We start from the raw sequence: 14,250 nt of genomic DNA, 5'->3' as shown, positions 1-14,250 counted from the left end.
TTATTGATTTGAAGGCTCATTCTATCTTTTAATTTGGGAACCTGTAAAGCAGCATAGTTTACACAGCAAATCATCTGTTTTGACACCTCTAACTTACAGGAAAGTTATCGTTTTTTGGGTGGGTGGTGAAATTAAATGACACATTCTAAAAACACTGCCTGCTGACTCTGAAGGGTAGAATAACATCTCTTTGCCCCTAGAAATTGATTTTGTAAATTTAATTTATTTCTTAAACTGATGGTTACGTATGCTTAAAGATGTGTTGCCTTGTCTCTTGTAGGCATTTTGGAATTGGGTGGAAAACTATCCTGATGAATTCACAAAACTGTACCAGACACCACAGACCGATATGGCTGGTAAGGAATAACCAGCCACTTTAATATGTACTTTTTGAAAGCTGATTTGGATTTCTCAGGTTAAGTTGCCTTTCCCACCCACCCCACCCCGTTTTACTTTGAGAATTAGCAGTTTCAGTGAATTTTGAATGTGCCTTGCTTTTGGGGCAGAAGAGATGCTTTTTTGTCTCCTTTGGCGGTACAGACAAGGATGTATGCTTGCTTGTTTCCCTGAACCACAAGTGGAAGTGGGTGGTAAGAGGTGGGGTCTGGACGTTTTCCTTTAGACCTTTATTTTGGTGCACATAAGTAAACAGCACATGAATCCAAAGTGCATCTTGTAAACGTATAATAATGGGTTTACAAATACACGTTCGACCCTGATACAGGGAAAGTATGCCATCCTAACCTCAGAATGGGTACTTAGGCCTTTTGTGTTAAGTCTCTTCCTGAATAGGAATAGATCAAAGCACATGTGTAAATGCTTTCCAGAGTCATAACAGCCCAATGTAGCCACAATGGCGAGTTCAGACATGGTTGCAGAACACAACTGTTTCCTCTATGTAGACCAATCCAGGCTATTTCCCATCTGTGTTTTGTTTTTTCCCTTTCTTCCTCATCCTCAAACTTCATGTCAGGTTTTCTGCATATATGGATACTCAGGGGATCCTTTTAGTTTCCATTTATTCCATAGGAAGAGTATGGGTTTGAACTCTGAATACAGGTCAAAGGATCTGTTACTCCTGTATGCACATGTTAATATTTATGGCTGCTTGCAGACATTAAAAAACCCCCCAAAAACGGCACTTTACTTTAAATTTGGCATGCTCCCATGTTGGGCCAAGCATATGCCCAGAAGAGGCAGCGTGTTAGTTGGACCTGGCTAAACTGATGTCTGTATAGATCGGGTGCTTTTTTGGTGCTTTCTTCTAATAGCTGATTGAATCAGCTCAACTAAAGGTGCCAAAAGGCCCAGTCTATACAGACACTGTAGAGCCAGGCTGAAGCAACACACTGCTGCTTCTGGTAAAGCACATTGTGCAGGGGTGTGGTGGGGGCATGTTTTTTGTTTTTGTTTTTTTAACATCTGCAAGCAGCCAATGTTACTTGTGTATGAACATATTTTCCACTTAAATTTTACTAGCATTTAGTGAACTGATCATTCAGAAAAAGAATGACTCCTCAATCGTTTAAAAAAAGGTGAAATATTTAAAGCAAATATTTAACATTTGTGCATGCAAATTACAGTGCATTATGGCACAGTGTTTATGATCAATCATTTTTTTGTCTTGGGCATTTGAATTGGCCTGTCTTTTTCATTTCTTAATTTTTCTAAAGGCAGTACCTAGCCCTTGCATAGCATTTCTCTTCCGTGGATAGTGTGCATGTCTGAAACACCACATAGCAGTAGTTTTAGTGCGTAAATCATGTGTTCAGCTTTCCTGTTCTTATTTCTTTTGTTTATGGAACCTAAGTCCTAATGTTTGTAGTCCTTTTTCCTTTGAGTGGTAATGTTCTTTGCCAAACAGCAAATGTAAGCTAAACGTAGCAGGGTATTTTAATGTTATTTTTTCAACTCTTTGGTAGTCATTTGGGTGTTTTTAAACGTAGACTGTGCAGAGAAGTTGTTTGACTTGGTGGATGGCTTTGCCGAAAGCACAAAGCGGAAAGCAGCAGTTTGGCCACTGCAAATCATTCTTCTCGTCCTGTGTCCAGAGATCATCCAAGATATAGCTAAGGATGTGGTAGAAGAAACCAAAATAAACAAGGTGAAGAAAATGTTGTCTTAGTCGATAGACATCCAAGTTACAGAAGTGTTTTGTAGTGGCATGCTACACGGAGCTTTGAGGTCTTGAGGACCTTACTTAACCTTTTGCTTTCTCGACCCTCAAAATCTTGTGTAATATGCATTTTCTGCTTGACAAAGGTTACATAGATATTCTGGTGCAGAGCAATAAGTCATTTGCTTATGGAGGTACTAAACAAAATGTTACCTAAGCACTCAGCCCTGTCAGCCTTGAGACCAAAGAACTGTCAAGAGTTTTGAATCCTCATATTCTGCGCTGCATGCTTTAGTAAAGTGTAGCATTAGTTTTAGCGTGCTTACGTTGTACTTGCTATGTTTTTGGGGTGTATGAATATGTAGCTTACGAATGTAATACTACAAAAGGGATAGAATTTGATGTGGCTACAGAAGTTTGCAGTTAAATAGTGGCAGTCATCTGTTTTTGTAGCATCCAGGCCAACCACGATAAAATCGAACGTACGATGATACTGTAACACAACTGCAAATGGTCCAAAATTAAGTTCTGTAATGAATAAAATGTACTTTTCTAAACTGACTAATCGTAATATTTTGAAACATCAGACGATACCATTCAAATCAAGTACTTGAGTTTCTTTCACTGCCCCAATATCCCTCTCTTACTGATTTCTCACTAAATGTCTGGAATATGTTTTTTAAAGACATGTATTTAAAGATATAAAAGCTCTGTTCCGAGCTCACCAAACGGGTTATAACTTTTTTTTTTTCTCTTTTGGGTTGGTATATTTGAATTCTGCAGAAACTGTTTCTGGACAACCTCAGGAAAGCGCTGGCAGGCCATGGTGGGAGCAGACAGCTGACTGAAAGTGCTGCTATTGCTTGTGTTAAACTGTGCAAAGCGTCTACATACATCAACTGGGAGGATAACTCTGTCATTTTCCTTCTGGTGCAGTCCATGGTGGTAGATCTCAAGGTAAAGAGGAGGAGAAACTTCAGACTTGGAGCTTATGAGGACCTCTGTGCTTAGGATATTTAATATTCAAAATAAAATGTGTATTATCTTTAACTACAAACCAGAATGTCTTTTCATGGATTGTTTTTAAGACTTCTTTATCAGAAAGCTCTGTGCCTTCTGATATTAGAACTTCTCTTCTATTGCAGTTTATTTGCAGTCCTTAATTGTATCTCACATGCTGCTCTGTCTCTTGACTTAATACATTTCATTTCCACTAACTGCAGCATGGTTGAGAGAACTGGGGGATTTTATTTTCGTGCAACCAGTGTCCTGCAAGCACTGTCCTGTAATGCTCAAACCTGCCCATTTTTTGCTTTCAGAGCATCCCGTTAACTGTAGGTAATACAACAAGTAATGAATCCATCAACTGACGCCCTGCAATGACTAAATGGGTTCATTAAAGATAAAGGCCTTTCACTCTGAATTTCCTGGTTAGTGTTCATTAGTTAAGATACTGTCTATGAAAATCCAAGCTTAAGGTAGATCCTTTCTTCAGGTTTATTAATGGTTAGTTAATATTAGCCTAGTTAAAACATTAACAAGTTTAAGAAACAACAAGTATAAGCAGATTTTTTTTTTTTACAGTGCAAGTGTTAGAAGAGCAAGTCTGTCTCTGACTTTTGTAAATGTATTGGTATATTAGAAGTGAAAAGCAATAACCTCCATACCCAAACCTTTTTTTGTCTAGAACTTGCTGTTTAATCCGAGTAAGCCATTCTCAAGAGGTAATCAGAATGCAGATGTGGATCTTATGATTGACTGCTTAGTTTCCTGCTTCCGCATAAACCCCCACAACAACCAACATTTTAAGGTGAGGCTCTCTCTTTTCAGAAAAGCAGTCTTCCCTGATGGTGTAGACATCAGGGTTGGGCTAGCAGCATCTAGAAATTCATAAATAATTGTAATAATAAAATCTGTTCTTAACTGGTTAGACATACTTTAAAATGCCATTCTTAGTGTTGTTTTAGTATTGCTGTTATTTTTTAATGTCCTGTTTCCAGTGTTCTGTTTGATCTGATCTGAGAGCTGTTAAAGATTAACAGTATTCATAAATGGCCTTTTTTTTTTTTCTTTTAGATCTGCTTGGCGCAGAATTCCCCATCAACATTTCATTATGTCTTGGTAAATTCACTTCACCGAATAATCACAAATGTAAGTTTCAAAATAAAAGTGAAATCAAGTTTCAAGTGAAATCAGTTGGACAATACCACATTTCACTTGAGAGGAGATCAAGAATGAGCTTTTAATCTGAGGCTGTGTGTTCAAAAGGCTTAATTAATCCAGAGATTTGTGATTTCTGTTTAGGAGTCCAAATATTGATATGGAAGGAGTCTAAACAGTGCTCAAAATTCTCATGCTATTAATTCCTTCACATGCCGCAGGGTTTTCTCGTTAATAAGCAACGCGATTCAGGCCCCTCTGTTCATCCATTCCTAGGTTAGTTTCCCCTCTTAGGTGTCTTCAGCTCAATTTAAATGTGCAGAAATGTCAGGATGAAAATTTAAGTTTTATTTTGCTCCTTTTCATATTACGTGTGCCTGTAATTTTCATGTTACTATTGCATAACAAATAAGTATAGCAGTCTCATTATAGCAGTTCCTTTACTTCCCCAATCCTTTTATTCCTTTCAGTGCAGCCTTCCCGGGGAAGCAAATTTCTCACTTGTAGTATGACAGTGTTTAGGGGCCTCAGACACAGACCAGAGCTCCGCTGTGCTTAGGCAAATGCTTCCTGTCCCAAGAAGCTTAAGAGTTTACAATCTAAGATAAATGACAACAGGTGGCTGCAGTGAACAGCTGGGGGGACTTGGTATGGAGTAAAAAGACAAGGCAGCATTTTTTTTAAAGAAGTAAAACCTCCTAGAGCAGAGTTGAATCCAGTCCAAGTAGACGTTAGTACATTTCAGCCCTACGAACTCTAACTTCGAATGCCACCCATCTCTGCCAGCACTGTGCTCTGCAGGAAAGCCATGCAAGTTCCTCGAGAACTACTGTTCAGCTTTTCTTCATAGACCTCCTGTAACTAGCCCCTTTCTTCACTGAAACTTGAAATTTGATTGCTATGTCAAAGAAGCAAAACTACATATTGAACATGGATTTATCTTGCCCTTTTAAATAAAAAGCAGTTTGCTTAAATGTGGTAGGATAGACCATGTGCTCACGCTTGGATTGGGAACTGCCCTGAGGCTGAATTTGAGCCTTTTGGACTTTCATACTAAAACAAAACTTTAGGCATGCTTCTCTCTCTGTCTTCGATACGTGACCTGTACTTTTTGCGTGTTTGAAAGTACCTTCTAATGAAACACAAATCCAGCAGGAAATAGGATCTTTTGCAATAACTCACTCTTCCTACAAAAGACATAGAAAGTGCAAGGTAGAAACAAATAAAAACACTGATGTCATTCCAACCTAGTGAAACAGGGGCGTGGAGGGTGAAACCTTTTTCAAAAGGAACATGTCTCCTACTGCAGACAGTTGCATCTGAAATTGGATCTTAATTAGCAACATTTGATTAATCTCTTTAATGAATCTCTTTACTGAGTTGTTTCCAGAGGCAGTTTTGGAGTTTAAAAGACTTTGATCTTGAAATGATGACTGTGAAAGATGAAAGATATATAAGCAAGTAGTCAGGCTTTTGTTTAAATAGATTGTGTTCATTTTTGTCTGACCTGCTACATTATATTCTTCCAGTTATTTCCATAGTGTTAAAGGTGGCCTCACTACAGGAAGTATAAAAAGGTGGGATGTTATGTTGATTAGATCCATATATCTGTATAGTATTGTATATAACTAAGAATTTAAAGGTATGATTTGGGGGAACAGCTTCTGAATCTGGTTTAAAAAAAAAAAAAAAGACCACAATACTATTCTCAGGGTTTGCAGTTCCTCATGTAAATATGCCACCGCACATCTATAGGTCCTTAAAATGTTACCATTTGCTTTTATAATGTTTATGAATGGAATGGCAGTGTTAAATTGCTGTTCAGTTTTCTTCTAATAACACTCAACAATCGTCTTAAATTAACTTACATAACTTAGAACTTGTTACCATTATGAGAGAAATTTGGCCTGAGAATAATACAAAAGTCTTAATATAGATAAGCATCTAAGTCAGGCCATGGCATCAAGTTCTAGGATGTAAAAATAAGTTGGTATACTAGGGAGTCAGGGTGAGGTGACTGTGGGATTAATTTTTCTTTGCAACAACAAGGTGCAAAGAATATTCATTGCTGCAATTTGTTGTGCAAATATTTGCTTTCCATACTACAGTTAATTTGTCATGGCATAAACAGTTGCTAACTTCTCTTAAGCTTTATTACTGACTTGCTGGCTTTCAATGTGTTTCAGTTTCTAATGAATTGAGTTGCATGACTGAATAGTCAAGTTAAAAGTATTATACACTCATTCTGTATTTCTTCTGGCCTGAGCCCTTTCACAGTTAATTTCTGTAACGGTTTGTTTTATGTACAAGGTGGCAGATCATAAAGGAGACAGCATAGTAACCAACTAAAGTTAAGTGATTTTGTGTGAAATACAATCTAAACGGGTATTACAGATTGAGTGCTTGGTTAGAGGAGAGAATTAACACATTTTCTTTCAAGACTTTACAAAGTATTCATGTTCTTCAAAATAATTTAATGCTTCTTTTTTCCCCCTCTTTCTCCCTGCAGCTCCATTACATTAGTTGCATTTGCCATGTGCAGGGCTGTAGCTATTTTGAAAAGATATTTTAAAAAATTGCAAGGGGACCACATGTGTATCCTGTTTGCTCCTTTAGACAGTGATGCTAACAAAATGCGTATTTCCTAGTCTGCACTGGACTGGTGGCCCAAGATTGATGCTGTTTACTGTCACTCTGTGGAACTCCGCAGCATGTTCAGTGAAACGCTTCATAAAGCTATACAGGGTTGTGGGACTCACGCGACAATTCGGATGACCCCGGTAAGGTTTGGGTTTGTGTGTTTTAAGTTTTGTTTCTTCCCCATTGCTTTTTCTGTGTCTCCATTCCATTCCTGCTGTTTTATTCATCGACTTTAGTCTGGAAAATAGAGCAAAATGTAACAATCCCTGAAGCAACAGAGAGCTATACATGCTCTGTAAACCTTGCAGTATTTTGTATTTTGACAAAGGCTTTACTGAAACAATTCATGATGATTATTCCTTCGTTTTTTGTGCTGTTTTGAAACTGACAACAGAGAAATAACCTTTCATCTGTAATGCAGTGTAACTACCCTTTTAAGTTGTCATGCTGTATTCAGATCTGGGCAGCATGACCCTTTGTGCATAATCAGAAACATTTCTTCTATTATTAAACAGTAGAATACACCATAGTAACTGCTGTATTTTCTATGTTGATCAGCAGGAGTTTTTACTTTACTTTTTTCCCCACTTGTCCTGCTTGCTTTCTCTTCAGCATGTTGACTGTTTGGTCCTAGTGACAGCACAGAAATAGATATCTTCAAGCATTTTGAAATGAAGTCTACATTAATCATTTTCTTTAACACCCCCCCCCCCCCCAAAAAAAAGGCAAAACAAAAACCCAACAAAACTTCAATGTAGATCATAGATTAGTTTGTAATATTATATCTGAATGCCTCTTAAGAAGGTCAGAAGCATCTCCGCTGTACTCCTTCAATTCTGAATTGAGGATTTTCTATATTGTGCTGAATTAATTCATTGCTTTTCTGAATTGCAAAGATACCGTGTTCAAGGTGCTTACTTTAGCAGAAGGCCTAAATGCTACATAAAAATGAAGTATACCTAATTATTCGGTATAATTTCAAAGAGAGTGATTAGAACAGCTTTAGGTGAAAGTTGTTGAATACTGTAACTGTATATATATTCATCTATTGAGAAAATAGGAAGGGTATTGTACATGGCGACTCTGACATTGATTGGTGGTGCTTTGTCTTCTGCTTCTTATTTTCTGCTTTTATTGGCTGCTGTCGCTCACATGATCAGATGCCAACCAGTCACTGTTTTGCATGGCAGTGGGCCTCTGTTGCTGTAAGTATGACCCATTGTAACTACCACAGAAAAGCCTTCATTTTCTTTGACTTCTCTGTGGATAGTTACCATTGTAGTCACATCACTTCATTTCAGATGGAATATGTAGCATGTCTTGCATAAAAACATAGGACTGGAAGGGACCTCGTGGGTCACAGTCCAGTACTGTTGCAGGCAGTCATGTCATAATCCCTTTCATAAACTGATCAAGCTCCATCTTAAAAATGCGAGGTTTTTGCTCCTCTGTTCTGTTGAGAAGGCTGTTCCAAAACCTCACTCTGATGGTGAGAAACCTTCTAATTTCCAGCCTAAATTTATTCATGGCCAGTCTATACCCATTTGTTCTTGTGCCAGTATTGTCCATTAGCTTAAATAGCTCCTTTCCTGTTCTGATGTTTATCCCACTCACTGTATTTGTAGAAAGCAGTCACCTCCCCTCTCCGTCTTTTTGCTTTGCTTCACTTATTGACTGTATCAAGTAAACAGATCATTTCACAGATGAGATTTAATTAAAAGGCTTGTTTTCTGTTGTGCTTTTCTTTTCAGAAGTCATGAAAACTATAATTATATAATAGGGACGTGCGAAATGGGCCGTATCTGTTTCGGATTCGTCCCGAATCAGGGCCAGTGATTCGATTCGTTGGTTTGGATCACTGTCCCCGATTTGATTCAGTCGAATTTGAATCTGAAGGTTTAGTGCTGATGCAGAGACTCAGTGATTTGGTCATGGACACAGCTTTAAATGTTTTTTCTATATACCTCCATGTACCTGTGTGGCTTGTGAATGCTGCGATGCTGGGGCAGATGGAGTGTCCCACAGGAGTGTGGTGGGGGGCGGGGGGGGGGAGCCCCTGGGTGCTCAGCGGTGAACCCAGAAGTGGACCAGATGTACCTCTGGGTCTGCCGCCGAGCGCACAGGGGAGCCTCCCCATGCCCTCCTGGCTTGGTGATGAGGCACAGGGGGACCCCAGGTGCCCCCCCAGACCGGGAGTCACCAGTTGCTGAGCTGGGGGAGTACGGGCGGGCAGGGCAGCATGCTCCCCGGCGGACCCAGAAGTGGACTGGAAGGGCTTCTGGTCCACTTCTGGGTCTGCTACTGAGTGCACTAGGGAGCACCCCTGCGGTCCTGTGGGATGCGCCATCCGCCCCAGCATCAAAACATTCACAAGCCGCCTGGTAACTTGAGATACATAGAAAAAACATTTAAAGCTGTGTCTGTATCGCCGAATCTCTCTGAATCGATGTGGAGGGTTCTGATTTTGGAGAGATTAAAGGGTCTCCTGATTCGATTTGGACTCCGAGATTCGGCTGCCAAATCAGGCCAGATCTCCACTGAATTGAATCAGTGACCACACAGCTTCATACAGCCCTATTATATAACTAGTAGTTTCCTCTTGTAGAACAGTTGTCAGGTTTTGTGGGTCAAATGATTTAGTTTATCTTTCACATCAGAATAAAATTTTCAGCCAAATTTGGGATTATAAAATTTCAAGTGAAATCAATTGAACAATACCACATTTCACTTGAGAGGAGATCAGGAATGGGCTTTTAATCTGATGCTGTGTGTTTGAAAGGCACATCTATTGAATGAAAAACAAGGCCTGCAACTTCAGGGTTCCTGTTTGAAGGACACTTTTTCAAAGAGCAGTTTTTTCCACTCTTTTGACTGCTGTACTTAAAACTCTAAAGGACCTGCTATACAGTCCTATTTTGGGGTGCTTTGTTCACAGTCAACAAAAATGCTGAAAGATTTGAAATGCCATCATTAAAATACAGTTAAACACTTTTTAAGAGGAAACAAAAATAATGCCAGTTGCAGGATACATGGGACAAAATTAGTAAGCGCATGTCCAATTTAAATTAGAAGCATGTAATCTTTTGTTCCAGGATTTAAGTATTTTATATGTTTATTGCTTACATTGTGGTCGCACACAGGAGACCTGCTCATGAACCAACATTTCCTATGATAGATGCTATTCAAATGGGATAACCTTTCTCCAAGGAGTCTAGAGTCTAGCCAAAATGTTCTTTCTTAGTGAGTTTAAAAAACCATAGCCAGCTTACAGTAGTATATGCATAGTGTTAGGTATGTCTAAATTTTTATAGCATTGGGGCATGCTTGGAATTTTAAAGTTTTTGGAATTGGCAACTTCCATGTATTTGTAAGATGCAATATGTGCCTATTTGCTTGGTGCATAGGTCCTATAGAGATGCATTCTCTCCCTTACTGTGAATAAGGATGGCAGAATCTGATTTGGTTCACATTTATGTTTCATATCTAAATTGCAGAGGCCCCCTTGTGAATTCAGATGAATAGAGGCCTTGGAATCTCTGGTGCTGAAGAGGAAGTTGAATGTTGTATGAGTAGTATTTCTTTAGATGAAGTTAACTTTCTCTGATATTAAGCATCTGTTGGTGGGACACTACACATTTTATTAATGATGCAGCAGCATCTGGGGAAAGCATCAAGACATATTTTTTAAGAAGAGAAATAACACTGCTCAAAACATGGGATTAAATTAGTGAGAACCCAGAAGCTCTTACCTGAAATTGTGTTTGTTTTTATTAGCAGTAAAAATAGTCAGTTTACATTCCTGTGCTTTAATTTTGTTCCTTTCTTTATGAGGTTTTGTTTCTTGAAGGGTAAAAGGAAAAATGACTTTTTTTCATACTAGTATACCTATTTGATTTCTCCTGGTTCTGGAAGAATTTATTCCCTACAAGTTTCTCCCACTTTCTAAACATCTCCAGGTTAAATTCACCAATGTCTTATTTGTTTATTTATTTACTTATTTTTGGCCAAGTATACATTTAGAAAAGTCATAACATTTTTAAACAAGCTGACTTATACTATATAAAACATTAAATTACAGTATTATATGATGTCTGTATTTCATTGAATTTAATGCATAATTTTTAGTTATACTGGGCGCGTCTACACGAGACACTGACTGTGTAGTAGCTTGCTACTACTGTGTGGAAAAAACTGTGCATAAAAGGTGTTTGCTGGTGCTACTGCACAGTAAGTCCGGTTACCATGTATTTATTTAGTACTTGCTTATACAAGTACTAAATAAATGCGCAGTAAACCACTGCACGGTAGTGTCTCGTGTAGACATGCCCATTGTGTACAATACTTATACCCTCATGCATTTTTGACTATATATAAAGATTGCATTTTATAAAATGTTAAATTATCAACTTCCTGTGTTTAAAAAAAAAAATAAAAAAAAATTAAAAATCATATTGACAAATGGTATCATATTTTTTCCTTAGAGTCTTACATTAAGAGAGAAAATGACAAGCCTTAAATTTAAAGAAAAACCCACAGACTTGGAAACCAGAAGTTATAAGTTTTTGCTATTAGCCTTGGTAAAACTGATCCATGCTGATCCAAAGCTCTTGCTATGTGTAAGTAAATGTTACTTTTTGCATTGATGATATCTTTGATGTTCCAAGAAATGCTGAAAAGCTTTTCAGCTTTGGTGTGATCAATGAATGCTATAGAAATTCAAACTTAAGTTTCTGAAGTACCAAAAAAATAAAATCTGGACAATGAGTAAAAATAAGAGCTTAAGCACAGCGTGCCTTCCTCCAGGTTACTGCTCTACTCCATTCTTTCACCCCGTTCTAATGCAGTTGGGAAAGGCAGCCTTACTGTTGTCACTTCTTGTATAAACATTAGTGACATCCCGGTCCATTTCTTTTTATCGGTGACAAATGCTGAGCTGAGCCAGGGCAGGCTGGATGGGTGGACCTCAGCCAGCCATCTCAGTCCTGATCAATATGGAAGGAGATGAAATGCCAGGAAATCAAGTTCTAAAGAGAACCGGCGTGAAGTTATAATAAGCAAAATGAACCTAACAGTGAAGAATAGAACAGGAGAATTAATTTGGTCAGGGAAGAGTATTAGGAAAATGTCAGGAGAAAGAATTAGGGTAAAAATCTTGATTAACACACGGAAAGACAAAAATACACTAGAAATATGTGAATTAAACCCAGCTTCTCTTGTTGCATTCTTTTCTTTGATGTTTTAGGGGAAGTGCGGTGGTGACTTATCTACCATCTTTTTCCCCCAAAACCGTCACAGGGGAAACATGAAAGAAAAGAGGGAGAAAAATAAACACATCAAGACACGATTTGGCTTTAAATTCATGCTGTAATGAGTATTCCATAAAGTTCTTTGCAAATAGTCTTTTGAGAGTCAACAGCCCCCAGTATGGGGAGCCACTGTGTCCACAGAGACAGAAATTTGCTTCAGCTATGGTAAATGCACATCTTGAGAACTCATCCACGTGCTGTATTAACCAGCAGTGAAATTGATTTTACTGAAACTGAGTCTCATAGACAATGTCAAACTTTTTGCCTGGTTTTTGCACTCTTCTGTTTGGAAAAAAAATCTAGATCATTTAAAAGAAGTGCCAAAGATAACTTAATTAAAACAAACAACTAAATGCTCTTTGCGTTGGGTGTGTAAGGGCTAATGCATTCTAACAGCAAGTAATATGGCCAATTATAGAACAGTTTTACTTTTTAAACCATTTTTCTGCTTTTAGAATCCAAGGAAGCAGGGGCCGGAGACCCAGGGTAGCACTGCTGAATTAATTACAGGACTTGTGCAACTTGTTCCACAGTCCAACATGCCAGAAATAGCACAAGAAGCCATGGAGGTAAGGGCTGAGCATACACACATGGGATGATTAGCTTGCCAACTACCAGGTATATCAGGATTTTTTGTAGGTCTGGAGTACTAATTTGTTCCCAAGCTTTTGTGTTGTTTTAGTAGCTCTGGTTCTTTTTTTTTTTTTTTTTAAATGCATCTTAAATTGAATGTTTTATAGCAGAGACTGAAATAAAAGTTTTCAGGGGTGCAGTAGGGAGTTTGCCTTTTATGTTTTTCCCGTCTCAGAAAATCATTCATTCCTTGGTATGGCAGGTCATTACTAATTAGTATCTCGTCCTCAGTGTCTTTTAGACTGAGTTTCTGATGTTTTTGTTACTTCATTGTAGAACACCCTTAAACCCCTCTATCAGTCCTTCATCTTCCCCAATCCTTTCTAAATGGCCTTGAGAGAGAGATTCACCCTATTTTTTGAGGGGGGAGGGGGTTGAGGTTGAGAGGACCATAATAATTATTATATTGCTTGGTGATTCAGCAAGTGGTAAGGAGATGGCAAGACTTCTAGGCAGCTTCTGCCTACACTGAGTAAACTTCTCAAACCAGAAAAGCTGAGCAAGCTGCAGTTGTCTAGCAAGCAAGACAGTTCATTCTTATTTCCAAGACTTTTTATGGTATAAGAGCTATGCTTGTAAGCAAGTTTCAAGTTCAGCTTCAAGCATCTATATATCTCATACACTTAAGTACATACAGATTTTAAAATACATTCCCAGTGCAAATTTCAACTTTTCTGTGTGTGGGGGAAGAAAAAAGGTATCCTCTGTTCTCATTAAATTTTGCTGGCTTGCTTTAATATGAGACTCATGTGCCACTGGATCTATTACATATGTCTGTGTGTAGGATTTCTGTCTTCCACTGTTTTGGATGGAAAAGCCTGAAGATATTGCAGGAAAAAGTAAAGCAGTGTATAGTAATGACTATTCCTGCTTAGTTGAGTTTTTGTAACTAAACTGAAGTCTGCCCATAACATTTCCAGCAAGAGTCATTGCCTCCAAATCTGCAAGATTTATATACCAGGATGTATCCTCTTGGCACTGTAGAATATATATATTTTTTTTTAAATAAGAGTAAGCCCGCTGAACCTGAAAGACTTGAGCAGTTCATGAAGGTATAACGACACCTGACTATCACTGTAGTGTGCTGTGCCATGCTGTAGTAGTTCTGAGAAGGATTTGATTTGCTGTAGGTATTACGACTTAGGCACGCCAAGGCAGCTTTTCACCCAGCGCAGACCAGTGTGTTGGCTATACCAGTTTGCACTTAATGAGAATCTGGCATGTTGATTTTTAAGTAACCTTACCAATCAGCTTTTCTCTTAACATAGTTACTTCAAAATGGTTCCTGTTCTGTATTATTCTGAAAATAATTTGAATATTGTTAGGTAGTGGGGATCTGTTTTAGCTGGTAGACTATCACTACAAGCAAAACTTCCTTTGTACCAGAGCAAGCTG

At 38.3% G+C, this 14,250-nt stretch overlaps 1 protein-coding gene across 3 annotated transcripts in view; it reads left to right on the top strand.

Moving 5' to 3' along the window:
• Positions 1 to 14,250, top strand: part of NF1 (neurofibromin 1) — a 143,202-nt gene that overhangs the window by 19,926 nt on the left and 109,026 nt on the right. For all 3 annotated transcript variants that reach the window (XM_019493384.2, XM_019493383.2, XM_014608060.3), the window contains exons 7-14: positions 281 to 356; positions 1,947 to 2,104; positions 2,900 to 3,073; positions 3,804 to 3,926; positions 4,193 to 4,267; positions 6,925 to 7,056; positions 11,398 to 11,532; positions 12,678 to 12,791. In XM_019493384.2, the coding sequence (XP_019348929.1) occupies positions 281 to 356; positions 1,947 to 2,104; positions 2,900 to 3,073; positions 3,804 to 3,926; positions 4,193 to 4,267; positions 6,925 to 7,056; positions 11,398 to 11,532; positions 12,678 to 12,791 (987 nt within the window). The remainder of the gene's footprint in view (positions 1 to 280; positions 357 to 1,946; positions 2,105 to 2,899; positions 3,074 to 3,803; positions 3,927 to 4,192; positions 4,268 to 6,924; positions 7,057 to 11,397; positions 11,533 to 12,677; positions 12,792 to 14,250) is intronic.

This window comes from Alligator mississippiensis, chromosome 14 (genome assembly GCF_030867095.1).
Source record: "Alligator mississippiensis isolate rAllMis1 chromosome 14, rAllMis1, whole genome shotgun sequence".
In the NCBI taxonomy this organism is placed as follows: domain Eukaryota; kingdom Metazoa; phylum Chordata; order Crocodylia; family Alligatoridae; genus Alligator; species Alligator mississippiensis.
The sequence above is the reverse complement of the archived record's forward strand: the minus strand, read 5'-3'. Positions and strand labels throughout refer to the sequence as shown.